This window comes from Leucoraja erinacea, chromosome 4 (genome assembly GCF_028641065.1).
Source record: "Leucoraja erinacea ecotype New England chromosome 4, Leri_hhj_1, whole genome shotgun sequence".
NCBI classification, from domain to species: Eukaryota; Metazoa; Chordata; class Chondrichthyes; order Rajiformes; family Rajidae; genus Leucoraja; species Leucoraja erinaceus.
In genome coordinates, this window is record NC_073380.1 from 35211600 (window position 1) to 35234278 (window position 22679).

A 22679-nucleotide genomic window follows, 5' to 3' on the forward strand; every position below is an offset into this window, starting at 1 on the left:
GTGTTAAGCCATGGCAGGTTTGTTTTGAGTTCCAGCATAAATGTTGCACTATTCAGTTAATTAGCTTCCTTCCAGAGGCTTCTGCAAGAAACAATGTATGGGAGACTCTGTAATTGGTTTGGGGAACTGTCAATAATTTAATTATGTAATTAATATGTTTGATTGGACTGTAATGAGACCATCCCTATGTAGTTCGACCCCTGAAGGGCTTGGCCAGGCAGAGACAAGGATTGAACCCGCGGTGGTTTAGGTATCGTAAAGGGGAATTTGCTGTTCAATCTAAAAATAAAGTTTAGTTGTTCCAGTGCTTGAGTCAATGTTTTTTACTGAACTAGACTGGGGGGGGGGGTGTAAGCTTTAGAAGTGTGTGTTTACACCCGTTGCCCTGAGGGAATTATGAGCCAACCACCCTATGCATCAGCATCCACCTAGGCAATACCAATTTGCAGTACAAGGTGACAGTGCAGTGCTCTGGCAGATATTTGTGATCCAGACTAATTCTTTGAGCTTTCAAGGTTCATCTTTGGTTTGTTTATTCTGTCTTATTGTATGTCTTAACATGATTTATGATCATGGCCTTTGATGTACTAATCAAATACCATTGCTATTATGCAAGATCAATTGATATATTTGGGATATGTTGAGATTACGTAATTTTATAGACATTTAAATGATAATGTACCTAGGGATGTGAAAAAGATTATGATTTGCAGAAATGTAATATTATTTTTAAAATTAATCTTCAATATATATGACATTCATATACTATTGCATCATTAATAATGACTCATTGCTGAAATGTTATGAAATGGTAATATTTTATTATACAATTTTAGGTGCAATCTTAGTTTTAATAAAATTGGAGAATGTTGCACATAATCCTGGAATGATCAGTTAAGACCAGTATAAAGGTTTCAATATTTGTGTGGCATTACCTATTGATACTGTGCCATCACTAACACAAATAATTAGAGAAAGAGGCATACACCACACTGCAATAATCTTTATCACAATTAAGACCATTGCTGTATTGTCCTGGGTTTTATAACTTGCTATTAGTAATGAAGTTATAATGGAGCAATGGACAATTGATTTAATAATAATAATAATAATAATAACTTTATTTATAAAACGCTTTTAGACAACATCAGTTACCACAAAGTGCTGTACATGGGAAGTCAACAAAAAGTTATTACAAACTACTAAAACCATTAAGACAACAGGACTATAAAAACAGTAAAAATTAAAAGACATTAAAAGCATTAAAAACAGGAACAATGTCTCAGCCAGTGTCGAAAGCCAGTGAATAAATTAGTTTTTAGGGAGGATTTAAAGATGGACAGTGAAGGGGCCTGTCTGATCTGCAGCGGCAAGGTGTTCCAGAGTGCCGGGGCAGCAACAGAAAAGGCTCTATCCCCTCTGAGCTTCCGCTTAGACCTTGGTACCTCAAGGAGCAGCTGATCCGCTGACCTGAGGCACCGGGCAGGAGCATATAGGTGGAGCAGCTCAGAGAGGTAAGGCGGGGCGAGGCCATTCAATGATTTAAAAACAAATAAAATAATTTTAAAATGAACTCGAAAGTGCACTGGGAGCCAGTGAAGGGAGGCCAAAATTGGCGTAATGTGCTCCCTCTTTCGAGTTCCGGTTAAAAGGCGAGCGGCAGCATTTTGGACCAACTGGAGATGAGCCAACAAAGCTCATGAGACTCCATAGTAGAGTGCGTTACAGTAATCCAGCCGAGATGAAATAAAGGCGTGAATTACTGTTTCAAAATGCAGCCGCTCGAGAATGGGCTTCACCTTTGCCAGCTTCCTTAGGTGAAAGAAGCTGGACTTAACCACTGCGCCTATTTGTTTATCTAATTGAAAATCACCGTCCATCATAAAACCCAGATTTAAAACTGTTGGCTTTACGAACACTGCCAGTGGACCCAAGTCAACAAAGGGAGGTTCACGGCAGCCATTGGGGCCGAACAAAATCACTTCTGTCTTATTTCCGTTAAGTCCCAGAAAGTTTAAGGCCATCCAGGACTTAATGTCCTCAAGACAAGACAGAAGTGATTTTAGGGAATAGTTATCTTCTTTCCTGAGTGGCATATACAACTGGCTATCATCCGCGTAAAAGTGAAAGGAGATGCCATGCCGTCTTAAAATTGAGCCCAGTGGAAGTAGATAAAGGGAGAAAAGCAGGGGCCCTAAAATTGAGCCCTGTGGAACCCCATATGCCAAGGGAGCAGAGGAGGATTCAAAGCCACCAAGGCTTACACGCATGGTTCTATCTGCCAGATAGGACCTGAACCATCCCAGGGCACTGCCACAGATGCCCACTTGTTGCTGTAATCGGGAAATTAATATTCCATGGTCCACAGTGTCGAAGGCGGCAGATAGGTCCAGCAAGACAAGAACCACATAATTACCGGAGTCGTTTGCCAGGAGGATGTCGTTAGAGACCCTTAGCAAAGCTGACTCTGTGCTATGCATAGCCTTGAAACCAGACTGAAAGACCTCCCGGGTGTTGTGCTCATCCAGGAAGAGTTTCAGCTGAGCATAAACTACTTTCTCCATGATTTTCGAGATAAATGACAGCTTGGAGATTGGCCTAAAATTGGCCAGGACAGTCTGGTCCAGGCCAGGTTTCTTGAGTAGTGGTTGCACTACAGCATGTTTAAATTTTACGGGGACAACCCCAGAAGACAAGTTACTGTTTATGATGGCGAGGACCAAATGCCCTATGCTCGGGAAGACCTCTTCAAAAAGAAGAGGAGGGACAGCATCACATGGGGAGCCCGACGGCTTGATATGGGTAACCACATCCTCTAGACCCGACAGCGTCAGGGGAACAAACTTATCAAATGCCACCAGGCAAGGGGCCGGAACAGGTGGGTCTGAGGCAGGAGCTGAGATAAGAGCCCTAATAGAAACAACCTTGTTTATAAAGAAGTGCAGGAAGTCGTTGCACAATTCGGGCGATGCTTCCAGGCAGACAAGCTGTGGGGCATTTAAAACAGAATCAATAGTTTTGAATAACGCACGTGGATCGTGACGCTTAGACACTATTATATTAGAGAGATAATATCTTTTTGCCTCTTTAACAGTATTTTGGTAGTTTCACCAGCTGTCCTTTAGGATTTGCGATGAAACCTGTAGCCTGTCCTTCTTCCACTTTCGCTCAGCTCTGCGACACTTCCGTCGAGCTGTACGAGTTGCGTCACTGAACCAGGGCTCGGGTTTAGCTCTGGGCTGCAAAGTTTTTAATGGGGCCACAGAGTCGAGAATAGTTCTGCAGGAGGAGTGGAACCAAGAACTAATCTCCTCCGTACCGATGGAAATGGACGCAGAGGGGGCACAGAGCTGATTGAAAGTGGCAGAGAACTGGCCAGCAGCAGAGGGGTTAAAGGTCCGACAGCACCGAGCAGACGCAACAGGTCTAACTGCAGCACTGGAGAAACCAACATCAAATATTACCGGCATGTGATCAGAAAACACACTATCACAGACCTCCAAGTTTAACACAGGCAAACCATAAGATAGTACAAGGTCCAATGTATGTCCATGTTCGTGTGTGGGACCAGACACACACTGTGCAAAATTAAAAGAATCAATAAGATTTAAAAAGTCCTTCGCCAACGGTTTATCGGGACAGCACACGTGAATATTAAAGTCCCCAACCAAGACGATACGGTCATAGTTGGGCATAATCCCAGCTAGAAACTCAGAAAAGTCACTCACAAAGTCCTTATGGCATTTGGGGGGTCTGTAGATGACACCACACAGCACCGTGCCGGGGCGACCCACCTCAACCAAAGTAGCTTCAAAGCTGGAAAAAGTTGATAATGTAGTGCACTGTTTGCATTTAAAATTGCTTTTAAAAACGACTGCAGTTCCACCACCACAGCCCGACATTTAGAAACATTAGTTTGAATCTCACAATAAATGCAGAATTAAAATTATTAAACAAACCTGGATTTTTTTGAAAAAGGGGGCACCTGCATTAGTGACCATAAAAGTAAAGAATTGTCCCAAACACTGATCTTGTTCATTAACATAATTCAGGAAAGGATATCTCGGATATCCACTGTCTTTACCCTTTTGGGTTATATTTGGCTCCAGACTCTTAACTGCTCAATGGAATTATACAGGTCAAGTCAAGTCCAGTCAAGTCAAGTTTATTTGTCACATACACATATGAGATGTGCAGTGAAATGAAAGTGGCAAACTCAATAAATAGTGCATTTGTCAGGAACATCCACATACTGTGAATTAAAAAATAAGCAGATACAAAAGTAGATGGCAGCTCTGACACTCAGAATTCAGGAAGAATGAATTGTAGCAATCAATATCCTTTGGTAAAGATTTTTTTAACAGCAAAATGAGATGTAAAATAACAGATTTTTTTAAATTGCATGTCACATTTCAATTGCAAAAGTATTTAATTGGCTGTGTATTGTGTCATTTTGGTTGGTCTTGAAATTACAAGCCGTGTGTCATGGATGCAAATCTGTTATTGCCTTATGGAAGTAGTCTGGGCTCCAACGGCTTTAACGGGAACGAGGGCTTTGAAAATGGAGATTAAGAAATTATTAAGAAAATCAACAACCCCCAGAACTGTCTTTTAATGTGCTTTTCAATAATTTGCTTCTGTTGTCTAATTGCATTGATTGGGAGGTTATTTGTTTACTTATTCAACATTTTTATCTGCCTGCTTGGAGCCTCTGTGCTCATACTGTCTACACAGCTTGTGTGACAATGATGTCCACCTTCCTGATCAAAGTTTTCTGGGTATGCTGATTCCAAAATGGGATGGTCTACTAATTCTATTCTTTGCTTCTTTAAATCATATTTACTAGTGATATATCACTTGTGTGAAGAAAACATTTAAAATCTCACCTATTTATTACTTTAAGCGTTGGAATTGATTACAGTAAATATGATAACTCAATTTTTTGACTCAAATGGAATTTTTCACATATCGGGGCTGATTTTTTACTTTTGGCCTCAATTATTTCCACAATGTTGAAAAAATCTCATCCCTTCTCTATATTGTATCTTTTATAGAATATTGCAAATCTTCTTTTTATCACGTGTCTTTTGCTTGAGGCAGGAAATGTATCATGGCTATTGCCGTATTATGAGGCAGGACAAAGTCCTACTCCCTTTGTTCTCTGGCCAAAATTTAACATGTTCCAGCCAGGAGGAGAAAGGTAAAATGTGCAGTGTCTACATAGTTTTACTGATTTACTCGTGTGAAATGACCACTTGCTTGAATAATGAGATTATCCACTAATTTAGTTTTACATCCCAAATAGTGGATTACAGAGATGTAACGAATGGTCTATACGGCAAATTATTTTGCTCCTTTTGATTCTGTCCCATTACAACAGTTTCCTCCGCCTCAATCCTGATGCCAATGTCCCACGCATTCAAACCCACTTCTCCAACGCCATTTTGAACAGGGACTGCTCAAAGTGTTTGAGCCTTTTTCAGCAAGAACTGGATAGACTTTAAGTTGCTGTATTCTGAGTTGGATGTGGGGGAGGGGAGGTGGAGGAACGGGGTAGGGGTGTGGGGGGGGCAGGGGGGGGGGGGGCAGGACAAAGTCTGTGGAGGGGGAGGGGATTTAACACCTTCGTGTCCCCGCTGCTGTTCGTAATAGGTGGTTCCACTTGGGGGATGGGCTTGAGAACCTTACGGGACTTCCTTGGGCCGGTGTTTGAGCTGGGTTTCCCATGACAGTGAGTGGAGTAGTACAGGCGCCAATCAGGACTTAAATCTCTCTGAGAAGGTGAGGGGGGCTGTGGGGATGTGAATTGAGTTATTTTGCGGACAATCGATGGCGACTTTGTAGGCTCATCTTTTGTGAACCATTGGCGTTGGAGAGGGCCACCGAGGCTCGTGAGGTGGGGGAGTGGCAAAGAACTGGAGGGTGGGGGTGTGGGGGGGTGGGGTGGAGGAGGATGGGGTTGTGGGGGGGGGGGTGGGGTTGTGGGGGGGGGGGGTGTGGGGGAGGGGGTGTGGTGGAGGGGGGGGCAAGGTTTATCTGTATTTGGAAAAGCAAGAACCAATTAGGGAACGTGAGCATGGCTTTGTGCATGGGAAATAGAGTTGCAAGGGAACTGAGAAGGGCAGGGCAATAAATATGGTCTATGTGTACCTTAGCATGTCTTTTGACAATTTAATTACAATGTAGACAGGAAGTGGTCAAGATGAGAGTTTTAGAGAAAGATAGATAGATAGATAGATAGATAGATAGATAGATAGATAGATAGATAGATAGATAGATAGATAGATAGATAGATACCATCTGCAACAATATCCTTTATTTTCTCTGTTCTGTGTCCTCATTAAATAGTTTGTCTTTCAGAATAATTGGGGTCTGTCTGTCTGTCTGTCTGTCTGTCTGTCTGTCTGTCTGTCTGTCTGTCTGTCTGTCTGTCTGTCTGTCTGTCTGTCTGTCTGTCTACCCCCTTACTCTATACTAGTACTAAAACTCTCATCTTGTCCTCTTCTGGTTTGTGTTGTTTTTAAATTTGAGCACAAACGGTACCCTATATCGCTAGGATTTTCGCCACCTTACTCACCTCTGCTCCAAGCGCACCAAGTTTTGTTCCGATCGGTGGAATATTACAAAAGTTATGAAGGTTTAAAAATCGTGCAATCAGCAGATTGATCTTCTTGCCTGTCAGTCACCATGAAGGTAACGCCCCTACCGGCACCCGCTGTCAATCACTGGGGAGAGGGGAATAAAGCCCCGGAGGCCGGGTGTGAGTCCAGAAATCAGACGTGAGTCAGTCAGCCCGAAAGCCTGGAAACCCAGTAGCCCAGAAGCCGGAAGCCCGGAAGCCTGGAAGCCGTGAGTGAGAGTCGAGTCCAGCAGCCGTGAGTGAGTGAACTGTGAGGCCAGCAGCCGTTAGTGAGCGAACTGTGTCCAGTAGCTGTGAGTGAGTGAACTGTGAGTCCAGAAGCTGTGAGTGAGTGAACTGTGAGTCCAGAAGCTGTGAGTGAGTGAACTGTGAGTCCAGAAGCTGCGAGTGAGTGAACTATGAGTCCAAAAGCCATGATTGAGTGAACTGTAAGTGCAGAGCCTGCCCGATTGCTGCAAACTCGAGATCCTGAGGAAGTGAGGAGTGAGAGTGGGGGGATTGAGGGAGTCGGGCGCTGGAGGGGCCGGGCGATGGCAGGCCCAGGTTCTGGCAGGGCCGGGCACTGGCGGTGCTCACCACCCCCGCCCACACAGCCCCATCCCACTCCCCTTGCACACTCCTCACCCGCGACAGGCCAAGGCAGCGATATTCCATGGCAGCGCTCCTCCGCTCCACCGGCCCCTGCCTGAAGCCGTCCCCCTACCAGGCTCCAGAATGCTCCCTCTGGCCCCCACCTGAAGCCTCCCCATCCCCAGCTACAGAAACAGCTCAAGAATCCATTCGACCCACAATGACCATACAAGCCCTCTGGATACCAGTCCCTTCGGTCCACAACTCCCACATTAGCCCTCCAGAATTTCCCCCCCCCCCCCCCCCCCCACTTCAGCCTGAATTCCCCCCCCCCCCCCCCACTAGCCACTGCCTGACAGCCGTGCCCCCGTGCCCCCCCCAGGCTGCAGGATGCTCCCCCACCGGGAATGGCTGCACCGCCGAAGAGCCGCTAAGTGTGGATGGGGGTAGTGTTTGAGTGGGGGGATGAAGTGAATGCGTGGGGGGGGGGGGGGGGGGGGGGAGGGCAAGGGGCAGAATGGGGGGTGTGAGGGGAGGAGCGGGGATCGGGGGCGTCACAACGGGAACCCGTCAGCCACCCCCTGTGCAGTTGGGGGCTATGTGTGAATGTTGGAATATTGCAATTGGTGGAGAGTTGGAATATTGTGTTGGGGACCAGGCCTCCCATATGACAATGGGACCCAACAGGTCCCACAGTCTAGTACCAGGCACTGGGCTTTCATGTCCGAAGATACTGAGGACTACAAGAAGTCCAGATATGACCTTAGTAAGGCCATCAAAAAGGTCAAAAGGAACTTCTGCTCCAAACTGGAGGATGAGACGGATGTTCGGCAGCTGTGGGAGGGGGGCCTGAATGCAATCACCTCCTACAAGGCAAAACCAGAAGGCAGCTCACATGTCAGCGAAACATCACTGCCTGACGAGCTCAATGCGTTTTGCGCACGCTTTGATAGGGAGAACACTGATGTGCCTTCTCGAGCCCCCTTTCGCCGTGATGGTATTTCGGTCACGGTCACAGAGGTCGACGTCAGAAAATCCTTCAGGGGGGTGAACCCTCAGAAAGCGCCTGGACCTGATGGTATACCTGGTCGTGTTCTAAAAACCTGTGCGGACCAACTGGCTGGAGTTTTTACGGACATTTTCAACCTCTCACTTCTGAGGTCCGAGGCTCCCACCTGCTTTAAAAGGGCATCAATAATACCGGTGCCCAAGAAGAGCAAGGTGACGTGCCCATATGACTATCGACCAGTGGCACTAACGTCGGTGGTGATGAAATGTTTTGAGAGGTTGATCATGGCGCAAATCAACTCATATCTCAACAAAAACCTGGACCCACTGCAGTTCACTTACCGCCACAACAGATCAACGGTGGATGCGATCTCGCTGGCTCTCCACTCCGCTCTGGACAACTTGGACAACAAAAACTCATATGTCAGGCTTTTATTCATTGACTACAGCTTGGCATTTAATCCAATCATCCCCTCCAAGCTGGTTACCAAACTCTCAGAACTGGGCCTTTGCACATCCCTCTGCAATTGGATCCTCATCTTCCTCATTCACAGACCACAGACTGTTCGAATTGGTGGAAATGTGTCAGCCTCGATAACAATCAGCACGAGGGAGCACCTCAAGGCTGCGTGCTCAGCCCCCTGCTGTACTCGCTCTATACACATGACTGCATAGCCGATCATAGTGCAAACTCCGTCATCAAGTTTGCTGACGACACCACTGTTGTGGGACATATCACTGATGGAGGTGAGTCAGAGTATAGAAATGAGATTGACCGTTTGACCAAATGGTGCCAGCACAACAACCTAACTCTCAACACCAGCAAAACCAAGGAACTGATTATGGACTTTGGAAGGGGTAGGATGGGGACCCACAGTCCCGTTTATATCAATGGGTCGATGGTGGAGAGGGTCAAGAAGTTCAAATTCCTGGGCGTGCATATCTCTGAAGATCTCTTCTGGTCCCAGAACACTGATGCAATTATAAAAAAAGCTCATCAGCGCCTCTACTTCCTGAGAAGATTACAGAGTCGGCATGTCAAGGAGGACTCTCTCGAACGTCTACAGGTGCACAGGAGAGAGCATGCTGACCGGTTGCATCGTGGCTTGGTTCAGCAACTTGAGCACCCAGGAGCGAAAAGACTGCAAAAAGTAGTAAACACTGCCCAGTCCATCATCGGCTCTGACCTCCCTACCATCGAGGGGATCTTTTGCAGTCGCTGCCTCAAAAAGGCTGACAGCATCATCAAGGATCCACACCATCCAGGCCACACACTCATCTCCCCGCTGCCTTCAGGTAGAAGGTACAGGATCCTAAATAACCATATAACCGTATAACAATTACAGCACGGAAACAGGCCATCTGTGCCCTACAAGTCCGTGCCGAACAACTTTTTTTCCTTAGTCCCACCTGCCTGCAATATAACCATATAACATGTTTTATATCTCTGAAGATCTCTCCTGGTCCCAGAACACTGATGCAATTATAGAAAAAAAGCACATCCTGAAATCTGCAACATCTAGGTTCAGGAATAGCTACTTCCCCACAGCCATCAAGCTATTAAACTCAACTGAAACAAAACTCTGAACATTAATAGCCCATTGCACTTTATCGGCTCATTTATGTGTGTGTATATATATATATTCAATAGTATATGGTCACACTAATCTATTTATTTATACCTACTATATTCTGTTGTGCTTAAGAAAAGCAAGAATTTCATTGTCCTAACTGGGACACATCAAAATAAACTTTCTTGAATCTTGAATCTTGAGATAGTCATAGATTGAATGATGAAGATGTCCATGAGTTCTCCACATGTGTCATTGGAGATGAGGGTCATTGAGATTGATGAGAAAGTGCTGAAGGAAGCAATTTTTTAGCCCCAATAACAATTTGATGGAAACATTATAATATGTCTGATTCTCTGTGACTGCCAGAGGGGTTTGGCCTAAAGCACAGCTGATGTTATAAAATGTGGTTCCTCGTTTTCTGAGTTGCTAAGGACAGGATCAAATAATGGACAACAATATACGCAGCACAAATGAATTGCGTCAGGGTACTCTGGTTTCCTCTGAAGTGCAGAGTCTATCTATTTCGTCCTTTTGAGGTTTCGTTCATCAGAACTGCAGATCATAAGCACAACTGCACGTAATATGATACATATTCCGCAGTCTGCGGGTGGTAAGTGGGAGGAGTTGCTTGAATTTTAAGGTGTCTACCAAACAGATGCTGGGAGCGCCTTTTAGCTCTTGTTGATGAAACTGAGAATAACCCTGTAGACATACTAGATAGGACTATATATTTCGGGTTGGTAATGCGGTTGTCAGACTTCCTGCCGTGAGTTTGACAACTGAACGTCTTGCACGACGGAGGAAGTCCTCGGAAGGTAAGGCAGAGAAGTGAATGCTTCAAGTGTCGTTCTAACGTTGTAGCGTTTTTCTCTGTGATTTGACTACTAATCTTAAAAGGTTAACTAACGAACATAATGTGTTACTCTACTAACCCACAATGCTAACATGTGAAAAGTTTTAGTTTGGGTTTTGTGGGTGGGGGAATTATACTTGAGAGAATATGGTGCTAAATTTTAGTTGCACCGCTGCAAACATCAAAGTCTGAAAGTTATCGACATGGAGCTGCAAACGGAGCATTTTTACGATTACAATCTGAAGATGTCAATCGTCAATGAGTCCATGAGCTACCGCGATTCAACGCATTCAAAAAATCAGAACGCAGGCAGAAAGTAGTGTCTATTAATATAATTCCTTCAGGACCAACGTTGTCCGGGCAGCCTTCATTCAACCATTCAACGCGTTTGAAGAATTAACGCACCTGCCAGGTTTTAATGTTTGCATAGCTACTTCTACTTAGAGTTAATCATGTCAAATGTTAGGGTGGGAAGTTTTATGTGACAGCAATTTTCTGCGGTCGTAGTTTCAAAATATAAACGTGCGTTTTACATTAAAGTGCACTCCAGTTAAACATTTCTGGACTTGTAACTATAGATTGAACGGAAATTGGAAACATTACATTTCACTTTTCCAAGGTGACAGATAATCTGTGGCACTGCTTGTTTTAACATCTCGTCTGATTGCAAATTCCGATAGTCGGTGAGTGGTTTATTTGTGTATATTTTTTTCTGGTGGAAATAAAACCTGAAGGTAAAAGCGAATAATGTTTCAGCTAGGACTCAGGGGCGAGGTGCAGCTTCCTGCGCACGCAGGGATCGGCGCTTGTAAAGGAGGCGCACGCGCTCGGGTCTCCTCGCAACTAGAGCCGCTCGGAACCGGGCAACGTTCCAAATGGCTGACAGCACTTTCATCGAGGAAACTGACCATGACAGGAGTAAAGATGGGCTGGACTGGGGGTACGAACAAGGTGAGATGTTTGAAAACTTTTTTTTAATGCTGTAAAGGAAGCAAGGTAGTTGACATACAAGAAATAGTGTGACAATTGCATTGTACATAAACTTGGAAATATTTGAGCGTTTGTTTCTTTGGCATGGGATTTATTGGAAATTATTCAATTTGAGATGTGTAATAGAAAATATCCCATGTGGTTAAAGTACACATTGTCAGATTTTATTAAAGGGCATTTTGATCCATATTAGTTTCACCATGTAGAAATTAAAGCTGTGTTTGTACATAGTCCCCCTATTTCAGGGCACTATAATGTTTGGGACACATGGCTTCACAGGTGTTTGTAATTGCTCAGGTGTGTTTAATTGCCTCCTTTATGCAGGTATAAGAGAGCTCTCAGCACCTATTCTTTCCTCCAGTCTATCCATCACCTTTGGAAACTTTTATTTATCAACATGAGGGCCAAAGTTGTGCCAATGAAAGTCAAATAAGCCATTATGAGACTGGGAAACACGAATAAAACTGTTAGAGTTATCAGCCAAACCTTAAGCTTACCAAAATCAACTGTTTGGAACATCATTAAGAAGAAAGAGAGCACCGGTGAGCTTACTAATCGTAAAGGGACTGACAGACCAAGGAAGATCTCCACAGCTGATGACAGCTAAATTCTCTCTATAATACATAAAAATCCCCGAACACGCGTCTGACAGATCAGAAACACTCTTCAGGTATAGATTTGTCAATGGGCACAGAAGACTTCACAAAGAAAAACAGAGAGGCCACACTGCAAGATGCAAACCACTGGTTAGCTGCAAAAATAGGATGGCCAGGTTACAGGTTGCCAAGTTTACTTAAAAGAGCAACAACAGTTCTGGAAAAAGGTCTTGTGGACAGATGATATGAGGATTAACTTAACAGAGGGATGGCAATAGGCAAGTATGGAGGAGAGAAGGAACTGCCCAAGATCCAAAGCATACCACCTCATCTGTGAAACACAGCGGTTGGGGGTGTTACAGCCTGGGCATGTATGGCTGCTGAAGGTATTGGCTCACTTATCTTTATTTATGATACAACTGCTGATGGTAGAAGTAGAATGAATTCTGAAGTGTATAGACACATCCTGTTTGCTGAAGTTCAAACAAATTCCTCAAAGCTTATTGGCCGGTGGTTCATTCTACAGCAAGACAATGATCCCAAACATACCCTCAAAACAAGCATAAGCTAAAGATGGCTGCATTACAGGCCTGGCAGAGCATCACCAAAGAAGACACCCAGTAACTGGTGATATCTATGAATTACAGACTTCAAGCAGTCATTGCATGCAAAGGATATGTAACAAAATACTAAACATGACTACTTTCAATTACATGACATTGCTGTTTCCCAAACATTATGGTGCCCTGAAATGGGGGGACTATGTATAAACACTGCTGTACTTTCTCAATGGTGAAACCATACTGTATAAAAATGGCTTTTATTATAATTTGACAATGCACCTTAACCACATGATATTTTCTATTACAAATCTCAAATTGTGGGGTACAGATGCAAATAAATAAATGATGGGTCTTTGTCCCAAACATTATGGAGGGCACTGTATTTCCTTAATTTTTAGTGCTGTCTAAAACTATCAACGAGGCACAATTATTTATGTATGTGATAACAAGCTGGAACTAAATGATTCAACGGTGAGTTTTATGGCAATTTGCGTTCAATTGAATATTGGGATGAATTTATATTATTTGAGATGTTCAATGGATAAAAAATAGTCTGTTCTGTTTTAGGTGTAGAATGGGGATTGCTGTTCCCTGCAGCTAATGGAGAATATCAATCTCCAATAAATCTGAACTCCAGAGAGGCAAAGTATGACCCGTCGCTATTGGAAGCACGTTTATCACCAAATTATGTGGTTTGTCGGGATTCTGAAGTAATTAATGATGGTCACACCGTTAAGATACTGCTGAAATCCAAATCGGGTATGTAAAGTTGAATGTGCAGGTATTTTAAATTGTACGTTAGGTGATGAAGTGTTTACTTTTTGCATGAACCCATTTCTAATACATAGTTTATTCTGCGAGCAGTTATTTGTAGAGTCCAATAGCACCCATGTGGGTTGAGTAGATGTGCATAATCTGCAGAAGTGGCTTTCCGCAGAATACTAGTTACCTTTACATTGCTTTATTTACTACATTGCAACAAGTGAAATATTGTTTGCGGATCATTTTTTTCCAAATCCACAAAAAAGGATTTTTGCTCAGAGATAAATATTAGCATGTTTCAGAGATGGTGATCAATGTAGATATATTTGGAACTGGCTTATACCTAAATTGGTATCCATGTACAAGATCTACATTTTATCATTAAGATTTCCTTTTGTAAGTGTCCTTGAATCAATACCTATGTCATTCAATTTTTTGTTGTCAAATACCAGATTCCTGGTATTGGAGTATTTGACAATGCAATATGTTTTCATAACTTCTAAACTTTTATAACTTTTGCTATATGTTGTGTGGCTTTCCAAAATCTATTCGGTTCTGTTGAGCTGTGTAAGAAGAAAAACAGGAACTCTATTGGGAAAATACCATTTATGTATTGCATTCCACATTCCCTTCAGAAAATCTGAAAGCAGTTGTCAAACATACTTGATTGCTGAAGCAAAATAATTATTCATAATATTGCCAGACTAGAGTTAATGGTCAGTTGCCACATTACAGCAATCTGCCTAGCACGATCCAACCACCAATAGTGTGGTAATAACTGGATGTTATGAATTATGGTTGGGATAGTAGGAATAATGTTTTGCCTCCTCTTCAAAATGGTGCCACGGAATCAGTTGCAAATAAACAGAGATGCTTGACAGAGTGTTGGTTTGTTGATAAACAGTACTTCTTATTATGAGCAGGATTTGAATGTTATTTATTTTATCAGTGAGTTACTTTGGATTTTTGTGTTGACGCCTCTGGAGTGGGACCGTGGACTCAAAATCTTCTGACTTGGTCAGGGTGTTGTCATTGGCCAGACATTAATAAATAATTATACATGATCAGATCATTATTACATTTTTCAAAAAAGGGAACTTGGAATAGGATGTAGACACAGAATGCTGGAGTAACAGCGGGACAGGCAGCATTTCTGGGGAGAAGGAATGGGTGACGTTTAGGGTCGAGACCCTTCTTCACCCGACCCAAAACGTCACACATTCCTTCTCTCCAGAGATGCTGCCTATCCCGCTGAATTACTTCAGCATTTTGTGTCTACCTTCGATTTCCTCTACTTGCAGTAGAATGATGTGCAGCTGTTGTTAAATTCCAGGCCAAAAATATGCTGAAAGATAAAGAATGAAAAAGGAACCATGTATATATTCAATAGAATCTACGTATATCAAAACACCTATAGATGTCGGATAGAAATAATTGGGATATTTGCATAAGCTGCTTTGATTCAACCCAAAATCAGAAATGAGTTTTCCTATATTTTGCCATAACTGAAGATAACATGGAAAATCCTAAACATTGGGTTCTTCAATTGATGTTGATAGTGAGGGGCTTTATTTTCTATTGTATATGATTTCCCTTTTGTATTTATTAGTTGAGTTTCTGAACGTTCCGTTCTTGATGTTCTTTAACTGTTGAGTATATGACTTTAGAAACTATTTGTGCATCACACCTCTGTATTGGATTATTATTGTCATGTGTACCAAGATTTGGTGAAACATTTCCAGTTGAACCATACTATCGATACAGTCAAGTACAATAAGTAGCGCAAAGAGATTAATAACCAGAGTTCACAGAAGAAAAAAGTGCAAGGTGTAGGTTGGGAGATCAGGTCTACATCCTTAGCTTATGAGAAGTCTCTTTGGTAGTCTAATAACACCAGGAGAGAAGTTGTCCTGAACTGGGTGGTATGAGATTTCAATCTTTTATTAACTTCTGCCTGAAGGGAGAGGGGAAATGAGAGAATGATTGGTGTGCGAGTAGTCCTTGATTATGTTGGCTGAATTCCCTAGAAAGTATGATGAAGTTGATGGATGTGAGGCTGGTCTGCGTGATGGGCTGGGGTGCACACACAATTCTTCATATTTGAAGCATCCCAATAGGATGTTTTCTACGGTGCATCTGTAGAAATTGGTAAGTAATTGGCAGCATGCCAAATATCCTTAGCTTTCTGAAGAAGTAGAGGTGTGTTTTCTTGGAAATGTCACTCATTCCTTCTCTCCAGAGATGTTGCCCATCCCTCTGAGTTGCTCCAGCATTTTGTGTCTGTCTATCTTCAATATGATTGAACCAGGAAAACCTATTGATGATATTAGCACCTCAGAACATGAAGCTCTTGACCGTTTGCACATTGGTATTATTGATGCTGACAGTAGTGTGTATACAGTTGACTAACACAAAATTGGTGATTAGCTCCTTTAACATGCTGATATTGAAGGATGTGTATGCATTTGTGCCCTTTGAGGTTTGGTTTTCAATAGAATTACAGACCATAAGCACACTTGCACAAGTAAATGATGCATATTCCACCGTCTGGGTAGTTAGACTTGAAATTCATACACGTGCATGATGGATGTGTTCTCCAAAGTGGAGTTTGGTAATGCTGGGAATATAGTTCGGAGGAACCAATGCATGCAGTTAGAATTGGGTGGAGTACACATCTAAAGTATATTTTAAATTGAAAATTTAGGAGAAACCCCCTACCTCAATTGTGAGGAGGAGGCTGGTCATCAGGTGTATGGTGCTCTAGCTATTGCTGTAGATAAGAGAGGTGTGCCTTGTATTCTACTCTTGTGTTTCAACAGTCACCTGATGTGAATTCAATTTCACCCTATAGTCCAAAATAAATCATATTTGCAGCAACATGATGCATACTTTTCCATGTAGAAGAAAAATATACCCCACATGGCCCACTTGGTAATGAACCGAAATGTTACCTATCCATGTTCTCCAGCGATGCTGCCTGACCCACTCCAGCACTTTGTGCTCTCTTTGTAATAGTCACCTTTGTGTGTAGCTGCATCCAAGTTGCATGTTGATCCTGGGTTAATAAACGCCACACCTCGGTCTAATGGGGTGCTCCTTGTCCTCTGTTGTGAAGGATAGACTGGCCATGAAACATTCCATTCATTTAGACCATCCAACGTGTTCTGAGACTTACTGAAATGTTCATGCAGGAGAACATTTGACCAGAAAAATTAGTCTAGTTTGCATGAATGTTCTTGCAGCCTTGTGGGAAAAGAGATGGTGGGCCCGGTCAGATGATTTTCTGACCGGTGAAAGTAATTTAGCGCCAGATTGTGAAATAAGCACCAATAGATCATTTGGCCAGTGGTGGGAAGCACTCTTTATTTGTGTCTATACCAATGCTTAATCTTGCTGGATGCTGTCCTCAGTGTGATTGTCATGTGGATTAAACCATTATCTACCTCCTGCAGGTCTGTAAGGTATGCAGCAGTCTTTGAGGTTCATCCCGAGCTGTTGGTTAATGCAGAACTCTGTGCTCTGCTGGCTGTTCTCAAAGATAGTGCGTTAAAAATTGACTGTTGCTAAAAGATCATCAGTGGTGAAAGATGCAATTTGGTCTTCGTATAGCTTAGTCTAGGTATAGCATCCAGTAAGTGTAGCTGCTTATGATTAAATGCTGCATAATGGCATATTCCAAGGTGCAGGACTGCATGCTGTAGGACCCTCTGAAGCTTGTTGCAGCTACCGAATGGACTTTATCGAGTCTTCCTGCCACTGGACAATGAGGTGCTGGACCCTGTATAAATAATTCTTAGTCTGTTGTTAAGCAAATAAGGAAATTATGCGTAAATGGCATTGGTAATTATTAGAAGTAAAGAAATTGTTATACTAAGTACTGCAAATGATGGAGGAATGTCCTGCATTGTATAATTGCACATTTTTATACAAATAGTTTTTTTTGGAAGGTGGGGGGGGGGCAGGGGGCAGGGGCTTCACATTTTGAGCCATGTGATTTTGGCCATCAAGACCAATATTATTATTCAGTTTCAACATCCAAATATATACATAATCTGGAAATCCATTTCCTAAACAGATAGTGATTAGGTACATTTTTTAAATTTATTCTTGGAAAACATGAAAGATGCTACTTGTGCTGGAAATAATATTCAGCAATTTTCAGTGTTATTTTGTGTTTACTACTTGTCCCAATTTCAACTAATTCAGATTGGATTAGAGGACTTGGACCTTTTCTGGTACAGGTAACCCTGTGTTTATGGCCATTTGAGGAATGGACATTTGCCCTTGCAGAATTCAGACATCACAATCCAAAAAATTGAGATATGGAATAAAATTTACTATCATGAAATTTGTGGGGAAAAAGATAAACACAAAATTCAATTTTTTTTAAAGCTTTCATTCCTTGACACATGCACACAACTTTGAGTTACGGAAAATTGTGGTATGGGCTGTCTTAGGAAAGCAACCTAATGATCACCTAATCATCAACCTAATTTGGTAATGATCACCTCTACTATGGTTCACACTCTCATGAATTCACTAAGTTGATATTTGATATTCACTGATTTGATATTAACATTTCTAATTTGCTTCGTCTGATAATTGCTCAGCTGATTATAATTGTTTTTTTCTTCTGTGCCTAACAATGTTTGTGCAATCCAAAATGGTAAAAATTTGGACTGGTGTGCTTATTTATTCAAATATTCTTGGTATTTTTACTATTATTATTTATAATTACGGAGGATTTTTAACTTCTTGGTAATTCATGCATGATAGGTTTAGGTTACTACTTTAAACACAGTCTTGAATAGAATATGTGAGAATGATCCCAGGGATGATTGGATTAACATACGAGGAGTGTTGGAAGGCTCTGGGCTGATACTTGCTGGAGTTCAGAGGTTGATGGGAGGGGAATCTCATTGAATTCTACCAGGTAATGAAAGACCAAGATTGAGTGGACATGAAAAGGATGTTTCCCAAAATGGGGGAGTCTAGAACAAAGAGGACATAGCCTCAGAATAAAAGGATGTATCTTTTAGAGTAGAGGTGAGGAGGAATTTCTTTAGCCAGAGGGTGGTGAATGTCTGGAATTCATTGCTCAGATAGCTGTGGAGCCCAATACATTGATTGATTGATAGGTTCTTGATTAATAAGGGCATTATGGTGAGATGGCAGGTGAATGGGGTTGTGTGGGAAAAATAGATTAGCCATGATTGAATGGCGGAGTAGATTCAATGGGCTTAAAGGCCTAATTCAGTTGTTATATCTTGTGGTCATATGCATGACTTAATGTAGCCCAATTTTTGTAAATAGTGCTGCTCATATTAAATGACAAATGCAGTATGTAAGGCAATTTCCATATTGTATGAAAACTTGTTAATTTATTTTTCTGATCCAAGGTTCCGACACCTGTACATACCATTGCATCTTCTTGGGTCTTGATTACACTGAAGGCTTTGAGGAATAATTAAGTCTATCCCCTATAACATTTGCTGGCTGGTTTCCATGTAGAATGACTACAGTTAATACCGTTTTTGTGAGGATAGTTCCTCATCAAACCAAATCTACTTGGGATTCAATCTTGTTAATTTGCCTATTCAGTTCATGTGATAGGAACAGAATTAGGCCATTTGGCCCATCAAGACCACTCCGCGGTTCAATTATGGCTGATCAATCTCACCCTCTCAATCCCATTCTTCTGCCTTCTCCCCATAACCCCTGACACCCGTACTAATCAAGAATCTATCTATCTCTGCCATAAAAATATCAATTGACGGCCTTCGCAGCCTTCTGTGGCAAATGAATTTACACAGATTCACCATCCTTCTTCTTCCTAAAGGAACGTCCTTTTATTCTGAGACTATGGTCCCAGACTCTCCCACCAGTAGAAACATCCACTCTATCAAAGCCTTTCATTATTCAGTAAGTTTTAATGAGGTCACCCCTCATCCTTCTAAACCAGCGGGTAGAGGCCCAGCACCATCAAATCCTCGTCACATGTTAACCCATTCATTCCTGGGATCATTCTCGTAAACCTCCTCTGAATCCTCACCACATCCTTCCTCGGACCTGGGATCCATGATTGCTCACAATGCTCCAAATGCAGTCTGACCAGTGCCTTATAAAGCCTCAGCATTACATCCTTGTTTTTGTATTTTAGTCCTCTCTAAATAAATGCTCGCATAGCATTTGCCTTCCTTACTACCGATTCGACTTGCAAAATAATTTTTGGGGAATTCTGCACCAGTGCTCCCAAGTGCCTTTGCACTTCCGAGTTCTGAATTCTCTCCCCATTTAGAAAATAGTCTAAGCTTTTATTCATACTACCAAAATGCACGACTCCACACTTTTACTATTTGGAATGCTATTTTGCATTCCATCTGCCGCTTCTCTGCCCACTATCATCTACAACTCTGGCCACAAAATCTTCAATACCCTCATCCAAATCATTGATATACAACGTAAAGAGTGGCAGCCCCAGCACCAACCCCAGCGAAACTCACCTAGTCACCATCAGCCAACCAGAAAAAGCTCCCTATTATTGCCACTCTTTGCCTTCTGCCATTCAGCCAACCCTTTATCCATGTTAGGATCTTCTCTTTGATACAATGGGCTCTCATCTTTAGCAGCCTCACTTTATCAAAGGCTTTCTGAAAAAACTAGATCCACTGACCATCCACTGACTCTCCAGCCATTTATTTCCTCAAAGATTTTTTTCAGGGAAGATCCCCCCCCTTCACAAAACCAAAGGTTGAAGAGTGATCAATGTTACTTTGGAGGCCAAATTACAGTTAACTTGTGCATAGCAAGGCCTTAAAACTAAATTGAGATAACAGTTCAGTTACACTTTATGCTGTTACTAATTAAGGGCTAACTGTTAGTTGGGACTCTTGCTCTCCCATTCTCTTTTAAAACAAAAGTAATGGTTTATTTTCTGACCACTTTGGCAACACAGTGTCTTGCTTTAGATAAAAGACGTTCTGATAACACAGTGCCCCTGAAGGAGGATTGTGTAATTTAGTTCCTGGAGAGCTTCTCCCATTGCTTGTAATTAGTTGATGATTAATTGTGGCAAAGGCTGATAAGAAATCATTTTGGTATGCTCAAGTGGAACTAAAATAATCCACCTAGTTTATGATCCAGATTGAGTTATCCCACAAGAATTCTTTTTTTATGGCATGTCAAAAGGAGGAACTACATCGATTCAAGTAGGACATGTCAACACAAGATAATTTGTTTTATAGAATTTTGTATACTTAATGAGGAAAGTAGTGTATAATGTCCGGTTATTAAAATCTGTAATAAATTACATGGTCTACTTTTGTCATATTTGAATTTAAAAACACTCAATTAAAACACTATTTTTAACTCTAATGCTGATGAATATAGGGAATTAAATTTTCTGTGTAATGATAGATTCAGAGCTTTGTTTCTAGGTCATTTTATGACCTGAATGAAAAAACTGTTTAGTCTTTGTAATTCTGAGTAGCATTTCATGTATTCAGTTCAAATTACTAAGCGTAAACCATGTAAATGTAGTGGCGCCTGTTGGTGTACGCAGAGATCGAACCCGGCATTCGGAAGCCGAGGTCACGTGACTCGGGAGGGGCCGCTTGTTTCGCGCGGTTTTTGCTTGCGCGCGTTAATTCAGCGCTGACCACTGTTGTGGGAAGACTTGGCTGAAGAACCTGTATACTGGGAAATCGAACTATTGAATAAAAATCTGTGGAAACCCCAGTTGTCGTTCTACAGACCGCCAAATAAACACGTTTTACTTGCGATAAGCTTGTGTGAATAAAAAATTAAATAACATGTTATATCTGTGCTAGTTAATTATACAGAAATTGTTGTTGCCCAAAAAAGACATGCTAAAATAGTGGTGCCTCGAGTCCTGCACCTGTTTTATGCAAGGCTCTTGATGGAAACATTGGAACTGCACACAAAGTTCAAGGATAGATCTTGCATACTTTGTACATTCTTTAAGGCATACTTCAGGCATTTCTTTCTGATAATGATACAATTCCATAAGTCATGGAATAAATTAGATGGGTCCTTACCCTCAGGACAGGGATTAACACAGATTGCGAGTGGAGTGGAGAGAGATTTGAGGAAGAAATGGGGTTGGGGTGGCTGTTTGGACAGTAAGTGGTGAATACAAACTTGAGTTAGGCTTGCTTGTTGAATATACTTGAGGCTGGGACAGGGATTGACCAAAGCAAAATGGAATTCAGGAGAAGAGGAGGTTAGGGGATGTGAACTGTGGGGTGAAGGAAGAAGGTGGAGTTTAGAATGAATTGGAAGAAAACCACCTAATAGAGAATGCACTTGGAAAGCATTCTATGGAAATGTGTTGTATAAGGTGTGATCCCTCCTTTAATGCAGAAGCAGGCCTCAACCTTCCAAAGAGGGCTTGCAAACCAACAGACCTCATAAATGTGTAAACATGTTAATAAATTACTCACCTGGACAGACAGGGCACGTACGTGAGGATGCTCTTCGTTGACTATGGCTCTGCATTCAATACGGTCATCCCCACCAAGCTCACCACCAAACTCCACCAGCTAGGCCTCAGCTCGCCGATATGCGATTGGATCCTGAACTTTCTGACGGAGCGACCGCAGGCAGTGAGACTGGGCCCGCACCTATCCTCCACTATCACCCTGAGCACCGGCACACCACAGGGCTGTGTACTAAGCCCCATGCTCTACTCCCTCTTCACTCACGACTGTGTTCCTGCATTCGACACCAACACCATCGTGAAGTTTGCAGATTACACAACAGTGATTGGGCTGATCACCAACGGTGATGAAACAAAATACCGAGCGGAGGTCCAGAACCTGGCGGACTGGTGCACACGTAACAACTTGTCACTAAACACCTCCAAGACCAAGGAGCTGATTATTGACTTCAGGAGGTCCCATAATGGAGAATACGCCACAATCTCCATTTACGGGGAAAGTGTGGAGAGAGTGTCCAGCTTTAAGTTTCTGGGCACTCGCATTTCAGAGGACCTCACATGGTCCACCAACACCGCTGCGCTGGTCAAGAAGGCACAGCAACGACTGTTCTTCCTGAGGAAATTAAAAAAGACTGGTCTGCCCCAACAGCTGCTGACAACGTTCT

At 42.4% G+C, this 22679-nt stretch overlaps 1 protein-coding gene across 4 annotated transcripts in view; it reads left to right on the forward strand.

Annotated features, from left to right (window-relative positions):
* The first annotated feature begins 10134 nt into the window (after window positions 1–10134).
* The window catches only part of ca8 (carbonic anhydrase VIII), a 55087-nt gene continuing 42542 nt past the window's right edge, over window positions 10135–22679 (forward strand). For 2 of the 4 annotated variants that reach the window (XM_055634017.1, XM_055634018.1), the window contains exons 1-3: window positions 10135–10607; window positions 11402–11596; window positions 13362–13553. In XM_055634017.1, coding sequence (XP_055489992.1) covers window positions 11521–11596; window positions 13362–13553 — 268 coding nt within the window. In that variant the 5' untranslated portion in view covers window positions 10135–10607; window positions 11402–11520. The remainder of the gene's footprint in view (window positions 10608–11401; window positions 11597–13361; window positions 13554–22679) is intronic. The other 2 variants (XR_008723298.1, XM_055634016.1) reach the window with 1 other exon arrangement.